The sequence below is a fragment of the Seriola dumerili genome, unplaced genomic scaffold (assembly GCF_002260705.1).
Source record: "Seriola dumerili isolate Sdu_G_001 unplaced genomic scaffold, Sdu_1.0 BDQW01000260.1, whole genome shotgun sequence".
NCBI lineage: Eukaryota > Metazoa > Chordata > Actinopteri > Carangiformes > Carangidae > Seriola > Seriola dumerili.
In genome coordinates this window covers 699499-718948 of record NW_019174515.1, presented here as the reverse complement: position 1 = coordinate 718948, position 19450 = coordinate 699499, and the positions used below count along the sequence as shown (strand labels likewise).

Below are 19450 nucleotides of genomic sequence, written 5' to 3'. Positions count from 1 at the left end.
AAAATTCAGTATTATACCCAAATTAATAATAGATTGATAATGAGTCATGGAACTGTTGCAGCATCACTGCAATTAAATTGCAATTTTTCACTGGTATTACTTTTTCTTGAAGAAATATCCCAATTATATTTCCTGGTGTGTTCTATCAACTAAAGAGGACACTGCTTATCTTGAATTTTTTTAATGAAATGTTTCATTGTTGTCTGTTATATTTTAAAATAATGAAACCACTGTGTCTTCACCCTGCTAAATGTCCTATAAACTTGCAGAGCCAATGTCTCATACAGTCACGTCCTATAAAAAGAGATAAAAAAAAAAACAGCTACAGCTACCGCTGCAAATGAATTTCAGGGAGTGAAATCCACGTGGAGGCTTAAAAAGTTCCCAACTCCCTCATCAGTGTCACAGCTTGGTCCCATGCCGAGCTGAGGCTGCCAGTGTCCTGCAGGGACAGCCGTTGTCACGACAACCAGAGCGCATGTGACGGCCAATCAGATGAAAACCCCCTGGCCCACGTCAGGTCCCATGATGTCTGCACTTCGCTCGCAATATATAATTTTTTTGTGAGTAAGTGTGTGGTGTGTGTGTGTGTGTGCGTGTGTGTGTGTGTGTGCATGTTGGGTAACAACATGCCTGTTGGCTGTGGTGTCCATCTTGGCTGTGTCATCGTATGCTGACCTGTCTATGGTGATGGTATGTGACACCCCTCTGTCCACTGCCTCTGTGTGTGTGTGTGTGTGTGTGTGTGTGTGTGTGTGTGTGTGTGTGTGTGTGTGTTCTTTGTTTTATGTGACATCAACACTGATTTAGGTTTCATGTGAATCCCATGGTCTGTGCACGGTAAAAAAAAATGTGTAAACACAAAAGTATCCGTGTGTACTGTGTGTGTGTGTGTGTGTGTGTGTTTTCCAGCCTGCAGGACCTGTGGAAACTGGCAGCCTGTTTGTTTTGTGGTTGTCATTGATTACGTGGACAATGATGTTGCTCTAATTGCATCTATGAAAATGTATCCTGACAGCATGACCGATCTGAATTTAGGACTGAACACTCTGTGTGTGTGTGTGTGTGTGTGTGTGTGTGTGTGTGTGTGTGTGTGTGTGTGTGTGTGTGTGGGTGTGGGGGTGTGGGTGTGTGGGTGTGCTTGCATGCCTGTGGATATGATTCTTCCTTACACGATGTGGAAAGTTTGCTCCTCATTTGACCTCAAAGACTGCAAGGCAAAAACTAGGACACCAGTGTAAGTACACATTATTGCATGCACACCAAAACACACACACACACACACACACACACACACACACACACACACACACACACACACAGCAGATTCATATCAAGCTGGTTAGAGCACACTGTTTGATGTAGTTTAAATGTGAAATAAGTGCAGTTTGGTGTTTGCACTCATTGTTCCCACTGCTTTTTAAACAAGGTCAGGACATCCATCTGGGGACCCTCACATTCCACACTGTGCTTGTATTTTGTGAATTTTAGACACACACACAAGTTGATGCAGTTGATGTTTGTTACAACACTGAGCTGTAACTACTGTGTAACTAATACAGGTTGAATCAACTGGACCAATTTGCTCTGATTTAGTAAAATAAACAATCTGTCAGTATCGTAACATTACATTACCCCATAAACTGCAACTTCTCTCAAAAGTGGTCTTATTTAAACAAATGGCAGCCACACATTTGTCCACTTTTGGTACAATTGAGAAACTGTTGAAACCAAACCGTAACCAAACAGCCTCTGATGCGTTACACCTGCCTCTGGGTTAGAGTGGGGTTAAGGCTGATTTACATGGAGCCTGGGAAAATCAAGACGGGTTGATCAGATTTTTAATCCAGCCAATGGAATCATTAACATATGGAGTAATAGATCTTAGAGATGGATTTTATCTGGGTATGAGACACTTGTGTCCATAGTGCATCAGAATGATACAAAGTGTTTCTCTAGGACATTGTTCTTTGCCAAGCATCTAGTGTAAAGGGTCATTTTGTAGGTTGCCTGTTACAGCCGATGATATCCAAATCAGCTGTCATTTCAGCAGGTGAACATGATGGTTGCTGGCTAAGAATGAGACAACAGTGAAAAAGGAGAACGTGTCATGAAATGAGAAGTCTGTATATCCCTCCATCTTGCCACCGCTCCTTCCTTATGTCCTTCCTCGCTTTATTTCTGAATTTTCTACAGCCCCCTCCCTCATCCCATATCTTTTTCAACATTTGTGAAGCCATTCTCGTCCACATCCCTGCAATCTACGCACTGCATAGAGATTTCGGGTCTTATCTCAAAGGATATCGAACCTATAAACCAAGTCACACACATAGCTTGCACAACTGAACATACATATTCAAGCATGACTCCACATACTGAATTCACAGTGTCTCTGACACACACAAACACACATGCAGCCGTGCATGTGAATACATGCACCCATGCACTACTATAGAAGGTACAGCACTGCCTCCTAATGACCATCTTTCTCCCTTCTTTCTTCTTTTCATCTTTTATGTCATTATCCAGCCTGTGCTCCTCTCCCTCTTTTAACCTCACTTTTCCTCCATTTTCTGTGTGTGTGTGTGTGTGTGTGTGTGTGTGTGTGTGTGTGTGTGTGTGTGTGTGTGTGTGTGTGTGTACATGAAAATAGATACTTTGGATTAAGGCACAAGGTTTTTTTTTCTTCATATTTCAATATATGTATTTCTATTCCTCAAATACATATTCCTGTCAATAACTTTCTGTCATGCTAGAGAAGGTGAGTGAAGGGGAAAGCAATGGAATCTACCAAACACACACATCACCCCTGTCAGGCTATAGGTGATAGGCTGCATGTTCCCATAGCGGGTGCCTCTGTTGCAGCTCTTGTAGTTGTTGATGCTGTTATTTTAGCTTTCATTTGGATATAACCTTCTGGGGATGGTGAGCTGAATCAAATATTCATGATAGCAAAGAAAGGAAACATCAAACTCTACAAGCATACTCCCAGCACCACAGTGTGCACACACTCACTTACTGTGTGGTAGGGAACAGAGAAAAAGAGGAATGAAATGTGCTTATACTGCTGTGTAATCCATGATTTGTAACCCCTATAGGCGAGCTGATTAGTCTTAGATATTAAGATCATTCTGTGACTGTGGTTTTTAAGTGTTAAAGGAGGAAATGTCCATGTATGTTAGTTTTACTATTAAAAAATAACCATTCTATTTCCTTCCACTCCCAACAAACTGAAATAAAGGTGATGATAGTTTGGATTTGCGATGGACATGTTCTTTTTTCACTGCGGTGTCAGACTTTATTTTCTAAGCAAAACTACAGAAGTCAATCATTGGTTTCTCCATTGTGTATTATGTGTATGTGTGTATATGTCTACCCTTTGATTTCCATGTCCATGTCTCTCTGCTCAGAGAAGCTGAAAAAAAATTAGGCTTTTACATTTAACGTTTTACTTTTGAAAGCACGCTTTTTGAAATATTAATGCTAAATCTTGTCAAACAAGGATGTTGCATTAACATTCTTAAGTGAGTCACCTTCATAGCCTGCTGCTGCCCGCTATCTTTCTTTTTTTTTTTTTCTCCCCTATGCTTGTGTTTTGTTTTTCCAAAGCACGTACGGTATGGCAGGATTAAAATGGCATCTCAAGAGCTCCATTTCAAAAATACTGTACTGCACTGATACAGAAATAACACCTCGGCAGAGAGGATACAAACAATAATAAAGCACAAAACACAACAGGCAAATAAAGATTTCAGCAAAGCAAATGTATAAATCAAGTTGTTTTTAGCTTTGTGAAGTGATATGAAAGTGTGACATTTGTTTCTTTCCAGCATGGATGCATATAGCAATCTACTGTTATATACAGTATATAATTAAAGTTTAAACTTGCCTAACCTGAAATAATACTACAGGTCTGTCAGTCAGTACTAATGAAATATTAATTTAAATAATAATAGTATAAATAATTTCTCAAGTAACCAACATTATATTCCGCTAGCAATTTAAAGGACATTGGTTGTGGTTTTGTATTGTCACTAGATTCTCATGTGTGCATGTGGAGGGTGAACAATGTTACATCCCTAACCCAGATATCATATAAAATACATTGCATCCAGCCGGTTAGCTCAGCTTCACAGATCCGAGCATAAAAGCTATTTGTCGTGTTTACATTTAGATTTTTGTCAGGTTTTAACAAATGAGATATAACATATGAATTAGTGCACTTCAGAAGCTGGTTGGCGGATTTTGTTACTGTTGGACAGAGCAGAGCAAACTGTTTCCACCTGTTTTCAGACTTTATGATAAGCTAAGCTAACCAACTGCTGGCTCCACCTTGGTACTGTTCGGATGGATATGGGAGTGGTATTAATCTTCTCATCGAATTCTTGGCAATAAAGCAAGTAAATGTATTTCCCAAAAAAAATGAACTATTGTCTAAGATTTGGAATGGAGACAGACTTGCAATAAGTCATGAAAATGAGAATGTGAAACTTTCATTTTGTTTCACTGCATTATTCAGTCTTATATAGACTTCATATTAGCAGTAGTGGGTGTTGAGTGACGTATCCACCCTGCCCACTATAATATAAAGTTTTCTCACTGCACTCAAAGAAATATGCCGTTTTCAGAGTTCCTTCTGTAGGCTGACCTAAAACAACTTATATAATTGTATCGATCTCATTCACGCTTGACGCCATTTTTTCCGTCTTAATTCTTCTGGTCTGCAGAGCTCAGATTGGCTGTCAGCTGTCACTGAACACTAGACCAAATCTATATGAACAGTTAAAAAAAGAGAGCTGTGAGCAAAGAGTCAGAGATCTGGAGCCAGGCTACGATTCTGAAGTTGCAGAAAATAACAGTAATACAGTAACACCACATCAAACCTTCAGTTATGTCTGTGTGTCTCTGTCTTTCTGTCTACCTCTTCACGGATGTGTAAAGTATAAATGTGTGTGACCTATCCTGAATATGTCCAATATTACAACCTAATGCAGAAGTAATACATTAACTGCAGCAGTGAAAATCAGATTTGTAGTACCAATGGCTCCTATGGTTCCCTGAGCAGCTGTAAAACTGTACTGGAGAAGAATTACCATGTAACCTGTTCCACACACACACACACACACACACACACACACACACACACACACACACACACACACACACACACACACACACACACACACACACACACACACACCCTTCCCTACATATTAATGTGTTTTGTGCATGTGTGTTTGTCGTGTACACAACCTCTGAACACTTTTAATGGTTCCCAAAACACACACATATTCCCCCCAAACAACCAGTGCTTTTTAACGGATTACACTTTTCTAAATAATTACATCCGCCCGTGTTAAATTGTTCCAGAGGCTGAATGGAGGGGGAGCTAAAATAACTAAAGCAACTAAATGATGGATGATGGTGTTGGCAAAATATGTTCACATAAGTTCAAACCCAGAAAGGATGAATAGATGTGGAAAGCAAAGAAATGTGAAGAAATATGGCAGCATGTCTGTGAGTGTGTACGCATGTCAGCATATGTGCCTGAGTGTTTGTGTGTGTGAATAAGAGAGGGACTCTTATGTGTGGCATGTGCAACTAAAAGGTGAAATAAGCCATTTAATATGATTTCAGAAGTCAGATAGTCAGCCTGTCACTCCAAATTACTCACTCTCAAACACACAGGCACATGTATGCAAACACACACACACACTGCCCGTACACACTTCCTCACCTGTTCCTTCAGTCTAAATGACATGATCAAGTCATAAACAAAAGGAAAACACGACATATGCCTCATTAAGAAAACATGAGAGACAACTTTCAAATACTTCCACTTACAGAAAGCCCCCACACACACACACACACACACACACACACACACACACACACACACACACACACACACACACACACACAGGCAAAGCCCCCATTTTGAACCAGACATTGAAAGTACTGTTGTGGCTATTTCAAGTTGGACTAAAGCATCTCTCGTTTCACATCAAAGCCAAAGCACTTGGATGTGAAAAGAGAGGATGCGATAATGACAGAGGGAGAAAGAGGAATATGTAAGAGAGGGTAGCATGTGAGTTTGTGTGTGTGTGTGTGTGTGAGAGAGTGAGAGAGAGAGTGCGAGAGAGAGAGAGATAACAGCAACTTTAAAACAACCATGAAAGATTGATGTGTTGCTAATTCAGCTGCCAGGGGCTCCTCTGGCCATCAAACCGCCCTGAAACCATGTTCCACTGCACCGTAAATACAATTGGCACGCACGCACACACACACACACACACACACACACACACACACACACACACACACACACACACACGAAGAACGAATGAATTACTGAGGACAATTTTTTTAAACCTCAAATTAGGCAGAGAAAAGACTATGTACGTTTGTAGCACATTTCAATTTGTTTTCATACAAAGCATCACATTGCTTCACTTCACTTCACATCACATCGAAACACTTAAAGGAATAGTTTGACATTTTGTGAAATAAGCTTTCGTCACTTTCTTGCTGAGAACTAGATCACGAGTTTAATACCTCTCTCATGCCTGGATGGTTAATTTGTAGCTACAGCCAGCAGCCAGTTAACTCAGCTTAGTATAACGAAAGAAAAAGTTTAGCTGCATCTCCCAATATAATATTAACAATAGAGAAAACAACTTCAACAAAGAACAAAATTGTGCATCGGTAACAACTTCTGGTAAGGAGTAGGACAGACGACCTCTGTTCACTCTCTTCTTGCTCACCGTCATCACCTATGTTGCATTTTAATGCAACTCAACTCATCATTACATAATTTCTGTTATATAACAACTGAAAAAGCATAAATTTATTTCTGACTCATAAATGTTACCTGTTAAAGTTACCCCAAGGCAAACACATACTGCAGTTATCCACTGCTGCACTGCGATGCAGGTCAAATTGCTGTTTTATGATTGCAAAGTCGTCTAACGACATAAATGCAGCTTCAAAGAGCTGTGTTGTGTGATTGGCTGTGATGACATTTCAAATGAGCAATCACAGAGAAAATTAGACGCAACAAAAACTTGTTTGCCAAAATCTAAACTTTCCTGATTCACACTAAAACAATTTATCCACTGTGAAGGCCAAAAGAGAAAATAACTCAATCTATCTAGCTTAATATGCACGTAGTCCGAGAGGAAGACAGAAATGAAGGACCAGTAGGAAGACAAGGGAAAAAATGAAAGACGAGGATGTGAGCGAGAACATTTTGAAAACTCTCAGCAATTGACCGCTAACCCCTTTTCTAATAACTTATTGTGTCTATCCAGCGCTCTGTTATAACACAGCACATAGTGCAGTTTAAAAGTGGCAAATTTATGACTTGTAATTTTTTTTTTTTTTGTAATGTGCTCAGACGGAGGTACGCTAAAGGCTTCTCGTTTCTAGCTAGAAACATAAAACAAATGATCTGCATCTATTTTGTTAATTGTTTAATGGTTTTAGTACTTTACCAAGCAATAACACCAAAGATTTGGTGGTTTCAACTTCATAAATGTGAATATTTGCTGCTTTTCTTTGTCATACATTATTGCAGAGTCATGAGTCTCTATGGATTTTGGACTTTTGGTCAGACCTATAGGCAATTTTAAAATATCATCATGGACTCTGAAAAATTTAGAATGGCAGTTTCACTACATTTTGATATTTAATGGATCAGTGATGACTGATTGACTGATTAATCAATGAATGAAAATAATCTTTAGTTGCAGCCCTGCTGGCAGATTTTATAAGTTGTAGGTCACTAGCTAATTACTGTGAGCTAACAATGAATAAGAGCAGACTCCATCAATTTTTTTATATGTTTCCAGCTGCTATAATTGGCTTACACAAAGTGGGGATATATTATAGTTGGTAATAAGCTAGTTAACCTGGCGTGCTAACATTTGCATTAAAATGGACAAAGTTCAATTCATTCCTTACACTTTTCTCTTGTGTTTTTAGTTGCTCCAGCCCCATGCACAACACTTTGATAAGTTGAGAAATCCACAGGTTGATAGGCCTGCTGTGCCCTGATTGGACAATTACATCATCTGAGGACAAACACAATCCCTGGAGAAATTTAATAATTTTGGTGATCCTCTAACTTTTCAAGCTTCGAAAACTGTTGTTATGTTCTGACCTTTACAACATATGGGTAAGTCAAGATGAGAATATGAATAAATAATATGCATAAATAATCTCAAACAGAAGGTGACTCATGCGTGAAGGATTCGGTCCCGTCTTTTCTAAAAGGGTGTTTAGGTCTATTTTATTGCCTCTGTGTTTCTACGGTGTGTGTGTGTGTGTGTCTTTTTCCATCTACTTCCACCTGTTCCAAGGTCCCTGTTTTCTATTATTAAATATACAAGTACATAAATAATAAGTAGGAAGAAACGTTTAAAATGTATCACGTCAAACCATTTTAATTTATTATAACTTCAAATAAGCTGCATTCTTTCAGAAAAGTCATGTACTGAAAGCAGCAGAACCTCTGCATTTACACAAGCAACCCTGTGATTTCAAGGGAGGATGGAAGTAGGACATCACAAGTGCACGTGCTTCCTTATTATCGAGATACAAATATGCAAGATATGAATATGCCGTTTACACACACACAGACATAACCACACACACACGCACACACACGCACACAGACATAACCACACACAATAAACCAACATGCCTGCACCATCAGTTGGTCTGGTATGCCATATCCTGTCAAGCATCCCCCTCTAGTGTTACACTAATAAAATGCAGTGACAGTTTTTCTGTTAGTTGATCTGACAAAATGATAAAAAATCACATTCAACCAGTAAACTTGCAGACCAAGTTCTGGCATATCAGTTAAGAACGAAATGAAATGAAAGTAGATAAGGAAAGAGAGAACTATGAGAAAGAATGGAAACCTGCCTGTACAAGCTGAGTTCAGTATGAGTCATGCAGTGTGGGGGTATCACTGCTGACAGGGAAATATAAGGAATAAAACAAGTATACTCTATATATTGAAAAGAAATGTAAAAATTGTAGAATAAATTGCATCACTTTTCAAAACCATGTAACAAAACTTTACATGCAAAAAACAAACTCTACAGTCTGTGGAAAAAACTAATCAAAAAAAGTGATGTCGACATTTCTGTGATAAAAAGAACTTCCATTAAGAGTTGTGTCTCTAGGTATATTGCAATATCACTTTACCTATGCACATACAAAGATCACAAGTTCATTGCCAAAATGAGCAATTTACTGCTGCCTTGTCTTGGCCACAAAACCTTCTGCTGCCTCTGCTGAGGTGTCTGACTCAAGTTGACAGCTGACGCCTATTTCAGTTGCAGTTCAGTTGCAGAGGAAGTAAGTCAGGCGCAGTCGCTCACCTAAGTGGTTTTGACACATTGCAATAGAAAGTAAGCGCAAAACCTCCAGCAGTTCAAAATTCATTTTCCATTACAGCACCACAATTAAAAAGTCCAACAAATAAAAGTACAAAGAAGAATGAACTATATGGTAAACTATGACAACAACAATAAAATAAACATAAAAATGAATATATATACCGCTCTAACACTCATTTTAAATACTTTTCGTTTAAGCAATAAATTTAAACACAATTTACAATCCATTAAGGCCATCTTTTTGAGTTCTCGATGATTCTGAGCCCCATAATGTAGTCCGGTCAATTTCATTTTGAGTTTTGTTGTTTTTTACTTCTGCTGTGAAGTTCGTGTTATATTCACTGTATGTTTCTGTATACGTGTTTAAGTTGTTTTTATATTGATTATCTTCGAAGATTTTCTTACACCAAACTGTGTGATTGAGCTCATTAGAGCTTTGTGGTGCAACAGACTTTTGAGCATATCATTTATTAGCTAAGTTCACTGGTTTAGTAGTTTAGTCCAGTGAGATGGATTTTTTAATAAAAAAATTACAAATGTGACTGTGTACTATTTACAATAATGCATGACAACGAGGACAGTTAAATTTGATTTTCTAGAAGAAACTGAGTACTTTTACCATTCCTGTATTTTACAGTCATTTGATTTATTGTGGGCCATATTTCAGCAGTGCTTCTCCTCTCTGATTTTGCTCAATGGCAGGACAAATCCTGCACCACTGTATATTGTACCACAGTACTCTGATGGATGTACTTCCTGGCCCCTGTTTATTACAACACTTTATTTCCTAGACATACTATATTCTTATGTATTTAGTTTCTATATACGTTTTCCATTTAGTCCTGCAGCAACTAATGTGTAGATTAGTGACATGTATTGTATGACTGTCTTTGCATGTAGCCATCAGGTCAGGATGACTATTTCATAAACATTTCTGGTTACTGTATTTTACAGAGGTAAATTGATCCATATGCTAGACTGAAACCAGGATGGAGTGGTTCAGTGAAAGTTGTGCAGGTAGTGTGCAGGTGAATCAGTCTATCAGGAAACAGCTGAAAAAAGGACAAAATACCTGCTGGCCAGTCCAGAAACACTCCTATGGTATCCGACTTTGTAGAACGGTTGATAAAGTTTAGACAGGAATTGTTATGATGAAATGAACCTTCACTTAACCAGCACCAGGACTTTTCATTTCGTCCAAAAGATGTTTCACTTGAAAAGTCTGCCACCCTGTCAATACTTTTGTATGCCACTCCAACATTAGCTGAGTTGCACTCAACCTCCCAGTAATGGCGACCTGTCAAACCCTCTTCACACAGCACCTGAAAACTGGTACATCTGTCTGGATGGTCAGGATATGGCTGCTTCTCGCCAACATGTGACGCCTTTTTGTTCTCTTCTGTCAAAATTAGATTCACGTCTGCTGTGTTGATGTCCAGAGTCAAATCACAGGCATCTGCAATCAAGACAGAGGAAACGATTACTTAGTTCCGTAGTACCACTGTGTGAGTGTGGTTCTTGACCTCTGGTTGTTTTTGTCAAATCTTCTATCGTCAAATTAGGGATACATCAGCATTTATGTAAAACCACTATATGGTCAAATCGTATGGTCAAATCCTGATTTTATAACTGCAACGTCGTCTGACAAAATCACCAAACTTATAAGTTAAAGACAAAGACTGTGCAGTGATTTCAGCTATTTATTACATAAAATGATCATTCAGAGAAAAAGTTATAAGAAGCAAAATTTTACTTTATTCATTTGTGCTTTTGGTCGTAACACCTTGCTGACTGAGAACAGCGAAGGGAAGTAAGGGGTGGTTGTGGCCAACGAAGCATTTGTTTTAGTCTGAAATGCTGGTGGTCTAATGCGACAACTAGTGGCAGTGATGATTTCTTACAGAACCTATAAAGCTTGCTATCTATTTCAACTGTTTATACATTACTTTTAGCTAACAATTCTAACCTTTTTTTTTTTTTTTTTTTAAAAAACGATTTATTTCAAAATCTAATTTTCATTTTTATTTTTACATACTGCAACATGCATCGCAGCTTTGAAATTTCATTAAAAACAATCCTATTCTTACACTGTCTCAGTAGCTTCCAGTCGAACCAGTATTCTTCATTTTGGTCCACACTAATGGGAAATAGAGGGACAGAAGGTGAAGATAAAAGTACTGTAACATATGCACCTCAAATCAAATGAATAAAGTGAATCTTGCAAACGAGTCTTAGAATAATGATGAAAACTGTGCTGGTTGGAGCATACTTGAGTTTCTCCAGACTGCAGCGTGAATCCCTCTGTATTTCAGTCAGCAGCTTGGCTCCTTGATCTGTGAGGTGATTAAAGCTCAGGTCCAGCTCCCTGAGGCTGCAGTGGTCCGACCTCAGAGCCGAGGCCAGAGAGGCACATCCATCTCCTGTCACTTTACAGAATGACAGCCTACAGAAATCAAACAACTGACATTTTAGGCGTGTGGTAGATGCCCTTATCAGCAGAAATTTTCACTTGTTAACATGACATGAGCCCCATTTGATTAGTCATTTATCAGGCTCTCCCTTTGGAGGTGCTGACATAAAGCACCATATATCCCACAAGCTGACATTTTGAGAGACAGAGGCAGACCAAATGAATCACAGTGTCTGAAGCAAAGCACATTTATGCCAGCATTATTATATCTTTTGATATATAATGCTGATAATTTCCTGAAGCGACTAAAACAATTAAATCATCTTGTTAGTGTAACTTAATTACTCCAAGACAGAAAACACATTTCCACATTGTCATAATACCATATACATGAACCTTTTCAGCTTTTATAAATAAAGACAACTTGCTGGACACAGTTAAATCAGTTTTAGAGGTAAATATGTCTGTGACATGTCACACACACACACATGTATTTACTCCATCCGCATTAGTAAATAGATGGAGTGGACAAAATATTAGAAACCCTTCTGAGTCTGACACAGTTCAATTCAACAACTCCAACTCTGAATTAACAACTTAAAACAGATAAACAAAACATTGTATGAAAGACTAAAACTTTTATGTTGGTGTATTGCAATAGGCTGAATCCAGATATACATGTATTTGTAATACTAATTAGTTAAGCCAAGTACATTTGGAGCTATTTGTTACACTGACCTTAGCGTTTTCAAACCACAGAGTGGTTTCATCAGTGCATTACAGAGTGCCGTCACTCCTGAGTCCTGCAGGTCATTGTAGCTCAGGTCAACCTCTCTCAAGCGTGAAGTCTTAGAGTCGAGTGCTGAGGCCAACGTCTGACAGCCTTTCTCACAGAGTTTGTTGTGACTGAGACTGAATGACACACGTAGGAATATAATTTAATTGCTTAACATCATACAGAATATTTGATTGTTTACTTAGTGTTGCATATTGTTTTTTATTGCATATGTACATACATACACACACACATATGTGTGTGTTTGTGTGTAACATATATGCAGTTCAATGTAATATAGTTCTTTACCTCAATACCTCCAGTGTACAGTGCATGCTCATCAACGCTGCTGAGAGGATCTCCATTTCTGAGTCTTCAAAATCATTGTAACTTAGGTCCAGTTCTCGCAGGTAGCATGGGTTGGATGTGAATCTCGTCACTATCTCCTTACAGATGTTTGTAATCCCAAAATTTCGGTTCAGTCTTTTGGTATACAGATGATAAAAATGACATTTAATTAGAAATATATACATAGATTATATTGAACAGTTCTACCAATCTGACTTGTGTTCTAAAACAATGTCGGCTATAGGCTGCATTCAAGTGCACAGTGGGGTGTATAACAAACAATTTTACATTGCATATTCAGTCTTAATAAAGTAAATACTGATTTCAGTAATAGAACTTGAATGATAATGATACATCTATTAATATCAATAATAATAATAATAATAATAATCATGAATAATCATTCAGAGACAGCTGAGCTGGCTGTTTTAACAGGACAACTACTCCTACGATGTGGATGAATCTTTGAAAAACATACAATATGTATCATTTCTGCCATGACAATTCTGCCCAAGAAATCAGATGTAGAACCTTTTGTTTACAATTAATACTTGAGTGTTAAGGGGAGTAATATGTCTGAGACTGACCTGAGCTTCTCCAGCTTTGGTTGGCAAAGCCCAACAGAAACCACAGAGTATAATGAAGAGCCACACAGGATGTTGTTACTCAGCTCCAGTTCTCTTAGATTTGAGATGACTGATTTGATAGCTGATGCCAACTTTTCACGCTCTACATCTGTATGGTCGTCACCTGAAAGACTACAAACACAGAGGACAAAAAGCAGCTCAACAGACCTAACAACATTGCAGTCCCTAAGGCCCTCTTGCTGATAGTATAGCAAACAGTTGGCAACAATGAGTGGTTAGTAAATGTTCCATATATTGGGGCTCATCTTCAGCTGGCTGGCTGATGCTTTTCAACTTATCAAACCTCTAGGAAGAGAGGTTAAGCCAATATGAGTTGTTTTTAAAGAACTTGAAATATATCACACTAAGGCTTAACTATAAAAAAAAAAGAAGAAGAACAAAAACAAACACAAACACATCAAAAATAATATTTTTACTTACCTAAGTGCTTCTAGTTTAGCCTGAGAGTTCATCAGGGCATCACTCAAGATGCTTATGCTTTGCCCCCAAACAGTATTATTCATCAGGTGCAGTTCAGTCAGCACAGAGTTTGGCATCCGAAGAGCTGAGGCGATTGTCTCAGAAAGCCAATTATCGAGAGACACTCCTGAGATCCTGCAGATATTAAAAAGACAATTATGCAAGGTTACATACAGTTTTTGATGCATACAAGCAATTTATGCTGGCAGTATACTGTGTATTTGGGATTAAAAACTTTAATTGTTTATTTTTCACTGTTAAATGAGTGACAACAAAGTGATTGAACGCAATGCAGACAGCCTACATAAACACCACCATTTAAGTAACCAACTCACCTTGCTTTTCTGCAGTTCCTCACAGCTGGGAGAAGCCTAAAAATACCTTTTGCTGATGGTCTGTATTTCTTCAGGTTGAATTCATCTAGAGGCGTCCTTGACATCAGAATTGAGTCGGCCACAACTGAGCACTGAACAGGGGAGAGCTGTCTTTCTGGACTAGGATTTGGTTGAAGATACTGCTTCACACTATCATGTAGGGAACAGTCTTTCAGCTCAATCAGGCAGTGGACAAGGTTCAGGCATCTTTCAGGTGAGCAGTCCGCTAAATCTATTTCTAATAGACTTTTCCTAACTTCCTCAACAACTGCAGAGTGTTCATCTGTCTGTTGAATCAGGCCTTGAAGCAGCTCTTGTGTTGATTGAAGAGACATGCCAATGAGGAACCTAAGGAACATGTCCATTTCGCCTTTCTTTCTCAGAGTTGCGTTAGCTATTGTGATTTCGATCAGCTCATCCAAAGGTAGATCCACTGGATCTGCATCTAAGATTGGCTTCAACTCTTCCTCAGACTCTTTAAGCAGGAAATCCTTGAGGCTTTGAGAATCAATTTTTTTACTTGCAAAAGTGCGATACACAAAGAGAGCAGCAAAATACTCCTGAACTGTCAGATGCACAAAGCAGTAGAGTTTCTTTCTGTTGAATGCACTCTCTTCTTTGAATACCTCCGTGCACAACCCACAATGCACTCCAGCTTTGTCTATGGCAATGCCATATTTTTTCAGATCATCGACAGTGAATATGATTTTGCTTTCTGTCAGATATTCAAATGCCATCCTGCCTAATTTGAAAATGAATTCTTCATTTGATCTGAAGATCTCCTCTGTGTCTGACTCATCAAGGGTGTCATACTTTTCAGTAGCTACCTGCATCTGAATTGTAAGGAAGTGTGTGTACATCTCAGTAAGTGTAGTGGGTATCTTTATGTTTTCATCTTGAATGTTGCCCTCTTTTAGCAGCAGATGCTCAAAAACCTTTGCTGTAATCCAACAGAAGATAGGTATGTGACACATAATGTATAAGCTCCGTGACTTTGTAATATAGTTAATGATTTGTTCAGCAACTGCCACGTCCTCAATTCTCTTCTTGAAGTACTCGATTTTTTGTGGATCATTAAATCCTCTGACTTCAGTCCACTGGTACACATACTGAGAAGGGATACGCTGAACCGCTCCTGGTCTTGAGGTTATCCAGAGAAGTGCTGAGGGAAGAAGGTGTTCCCGAATGAGGTTGGTCACCAGAGTGTCCACCGATGATTCTTCAGTCTCATTTGTCAATCTTGTGGCTCTTTTGAAATCCAGCTGAAGTTGGCTTTCATCGAGACCGTCAAAAACGAACAAAACTTTGCAATTATTAAATATTCTTGCAACTGCTATGTTTTTCATTTCTGGGTGAAATTCCCTCACAAGTGTCACAAGGCTAAATTTCCTATCTAAGACCAGATTTAGCTCCCTGAATGGTAGTACAAAGATGAAGTCCATGTCCGGATTGGCTGTCCCATCTGCCCAGTCAAGGATGAACTTCTTCACGGAGACAGTTTTTCCAATGCCAGCGATTCCTTTTGTCATCACAGTTCTGAAAGCTCTCCTTTCTCTTCTGTCCTGCCCAGATGAAACACTATCTTGTGATTTACTTTTAAAGATGTCGTTGCAGTTGATTTTTGTGCCCTGAGCTGTTTGAATCCATGTTTTCTCTTCAATCTCCCAGATCTCATGTTCTGCGTTGACACGTCCACTATCTCCCTGTATAATGTGAAGCTCTGTGTAAATTTTGTCCAACGATTTTTCATGCTCATGATTTTTTTCAGTGCCTTCAGACTCATAGCTAAACTTTTTCCTCAGATATGCTTTGTGCTTTTTGATGACTTCTCTGACGCCATCTTCTGCTACAATTAAAGAGTTACAAAAACAGTGATGTCAAAGCAGAATCAAAGACGTTTCCTGAGAAATGCAGCAATATTTTGAACTGTGTATTCCATATGAAGCTGTTAATGTATTAAAATGCAGCAATGTTTTATCACCAAGCTGTGCCATTGAGACTGGAAATGCCTGAGTCAATGTTTTATGGCTGTTTAGTATCTGTAGTTTTACACCAATCATTATAAACATTACATTATGTGTCAGACAAAAACCTCAACAGAGGGTCAACTCATCAAAAATCACATTCTCACTACCCTCACGTACTTTCACATGTCACTGGCTGAATTTCGTGGAGGATCCTGAAGAAGACAGATTTGGCTTTTGTAGTTTTGAGAGCCCCGTACAGCACCCTCATCTGCTCCATACTGGTTGTGGCAGCCCGGATATTGGCATACATCTCCTCAAGGATAACACGCTGCTGGCGCATTATATCCGCTATCTGCATCACTGAAGTGACGTTCTGAATGAGGTGAGCGATGTTGTTGTCCACCCAGTTAGCTTCTTTATGAAGAGAAACAAATGATGGCACATGACATGTTCAGATTTTGGACACGGGCACCTAATTACAAGCATGCAGAAGAATGAATGGGCTCTGAAGCATGTACATGATTTTGTTGCAATTGGAATTTTATGATCAATTAAAATCAAGATCATGTTTTCTCCTCAAATTATTAACTTTCACTCACCTTTCTCCTCTGTGCTGACTGGAGCAGGATCATGTGTTTCAGAGCCGCAAGGACTAGCAAATAACAAAAACAGCTATGTTTTACAGAGTTAACAGTTAACAAGGCTTGTAACTATTAGTATTTTTATATTTGATTATATCTATCATATATAAATATAAAATATTATAATAATACTCATTTATACACAAAAATACTGTTTTAGTAAGAAAATGATCATGTCTCACCTTGCGGAGTTAACTTGAACGATGGGGTAACCACAACCCATTTTTTCAAAGGAGGTCCCTTCGTCTGGCCTCCTCAAAGTCTCCTCCTTTATTGCTCCCAACTCCTCCTGCAGGGATGATCTTTGAAGGGGAGGATCATTTTCTCCACTTTTCACTGTTGTGGAAACATCATTGTTCTTTTGCTCAGGTTTGTAACACTCCTTTTTCGATATTTTACCCCTCCTGAGTGCAGAGCATTGGTTCCCCATGGTATTTCTTCAGCGTCAACTATCTGTGATTTGGAGAGTATTTAAATGTAAACAAGTACAAGTAGTAGTTTTCTACAGGCACATGCACATGCACACATTAACCTTTGTTAAAAAGTGATGTTTAAATAAACTAGAAAAAAACAACTGTGCAGTGTAATAAGTCTTGTGAGATTTGAAACTGTGCAATGGCAGGGGCACTCCGACTGCAGATGTGTAACTAAAAATCCTAAGAACTTTTAGTTTCACATCTACAGTCGGAGTTCCCCGGGTTTTTTTCTGACTGCAATTGTACAGTTTCAACTCTACTGTTGATGTGAAACTAAAAATCCTTCCTTTATTAGTTACTAATAAAGGATTTTTAGTTTCACATCTACAATCGGAGTGCCCTGGATTTTTCCAAGCACCACCCTGGAACCACAGTTCCACAGTTTTATTTTTTACATTCTCTACAATACTTATTTGACCCTGTGCAGCACTCTCCCTGTTTTTCTTCATTAAAAGTGATGTTTGTTGGAGTGCCCCGATGGCTAATCTGGTGGAGCGCGTACCACTTAGGCTCAGTCCTTACCACAGTGGCCTGTGCTGGAATCCAGTCCAGGCCCTTTGCTGCAAGGCATCCTCTCTCTCTCCCCCAGCTTTTCTGTCTCTATCGCTATCAGATTAAAGACCAAAAAAATAACTGTAATGTTTGTTTGTTCTGTATTTTTTATTCTTCACAATCTAAAACTCCTCTTGATACTTTTGATTTAATCAAAACACTCACATTTAAGATATTCTGAACAGACTATTCATGCTTTTTATATCTATTTTCTCACACACACACACACACACACACACACACAAAAACGTTTTGTTTTACCTTTGTCTCTGAGGTCCTGTGTTAAGCCGCAGCAGTAATGAGACCATGTCGCATTTCGAATGCCTTTGGGTGTATTAACTTGTAATCGGAAAGAGAGCTTTCATTATAAACAGGAAGTACACATCTGGTAGGCGGACCGAGTTGAGAGAGAGTGTGCGTGTCCGTGTGTGTGTGTGTGTGTGTGTGTGGGGGGGGGGGGGGGCGGGGGGGGGGGGGGTTGGTGGGTGGAGAGAAAAAGAGGGACAAAAAAATCCTTCTACTGTGCACAGTTGAGGTCCATTCAGGCTGTATCATGCGTCTGACTTTTTGCATGAGAACTGATTCCAGATCAGCCCATTGTCTGATATGGGCAGAAATAAACATGATAACCTACATTAAAGCTGGGCAGCTGGCAGCCCTCTTTTGTTAATAATTATCCAGAAGTTCACTGAACTGGACTGCACTTTGGGGTTGGTCGGCTTTTTTATGATTCAGACGGCTCATACTGGTCTCAAAATAAAATGTAAACAATTCTCTATGACCTCAATAGAGGTCAACCTCTCACAAATGACCTGTGCCTATACAAGTAAATAATCTACTAATTTGCTAAATTTTTTTTGCAATGTCATAATCTGAAGATCTGTACCTTGCATTGTGCCAATTTGTGGAAAAAGTCAATTAATTACTTGAATCTACCAGCAATCTACTGCCTGCAAAATGTAGTTTAAGTGCAAGTTTATTTACATGTATTACACTACTCTCCAAAACTGTTAAACATTAACATATGAAATTTATTAGGTGAGGGGTGGAAGTGCAACACAAGTTTCATTTTGGTGTTCTTTTGCAATTCATAATCACAGTCACAGATTGGGGAGAGAGGGTAGCGACAACACCAGGGGCGATAAGTGAAGTGAGCTCACTGGGGTTAAAGTGACGCCCGCATCCTTTCTTGTTATTGGAGACTTAGTCATAATCAAATCCCCTAGTCCTTAAAGCAAATCATTTTACCAGTGCTACCTTTGCCATGACACCATCTGCTAGTTCGTCTTCAACAAATGCTGCACCACTGTTTACGATTAAACTCTGAGTATAGTATGTTTTCTTCTTTTATTCTTTTAACCAATCTCAGAATTTGAATAATTATTTAGCAG

At 38.9% G+C, this 19450-nt stretch overlaps 1 protein-coding gene across 3 annotated transcripts; it reads right to left on the bottom strand.

Annotated features, from left to right (window-relative positions):
* Positions 1 to 8435: 8435 nt before the first annotated feature.
* LOC111230287 (NLR family CARD domain-containing protein 3-like) lies at positions 8436 to 18400 on the bottom strand. Of its 3 annotated transcripts, XM_022756973.1 has the most exons (13): positions 18321 to 18400; positions 18030 to 18113; positions 17214 to 17484; positions 16990 to 17042; positions 16568 to 16804; positions 14385 to 16269; positions 14011 to 14184; positions 13531 to 13701; positions 12905 to 13078; positions 12559 to 12732; positions 11680 to 11853; positions 11498 to 11547; positions 8436 to 10866 (listed from the first exon to the last, which is right to left on the bottom strand). In XM_022756973.1, exons 3-13 carry the CDS (start codon positions 17459 to 17461, stop codon positions 10349 to 10351), a joined length of 3858 nt encoding a protein of 1285 aa, XP_022612694.1. In that variant the 5' UTR covers positions 17462 to 17484; positions 18030 to 18113; positions 18321 to 18400; the 3' UTR covers positions 8436 to 10348. The 3 variants fall into 3 exon arrangements, with proteins under 3 accessions (XP_022612694.1, XP_022612695.1, XP_022612696.1); XM_022756974.1 differs by lacking the exon at positions 16568 to 16804; XM_022756975.1 differs by lacking the exon at positions 11498 to 11547 and having other exon boundaries at positions 10776 to 10866.
* Positions 18401 to 19450: the final 1050 nt, after the last annotated feature.

Excerpts from the sequence above, each read along its gene's own strand:
- LOC111230287 (XM_022756973.1), bottom strand. The coding sequence starts at position 17,461 with ATGGGGAACCAATGCTCTGCACTCAGGAGGGGTAAAATATCGAAAAAG. Across the intron at positions 16,805-16,989 it reads AGTCAGCACAGAGGAGAAAG|AAGCTAACTGGGTGGACAAC; the intron begins GTGAGTGAAAGT and ends CTCTTCATAAAG. Across the intron at positions 13,702-14,010 it reads GCTAAACTAGAAGCACTTAG|TCTTTCAGGTGACGACCATA; the intron begins GTAAGTAAAAAT and ends CTGTGTTTGTAG.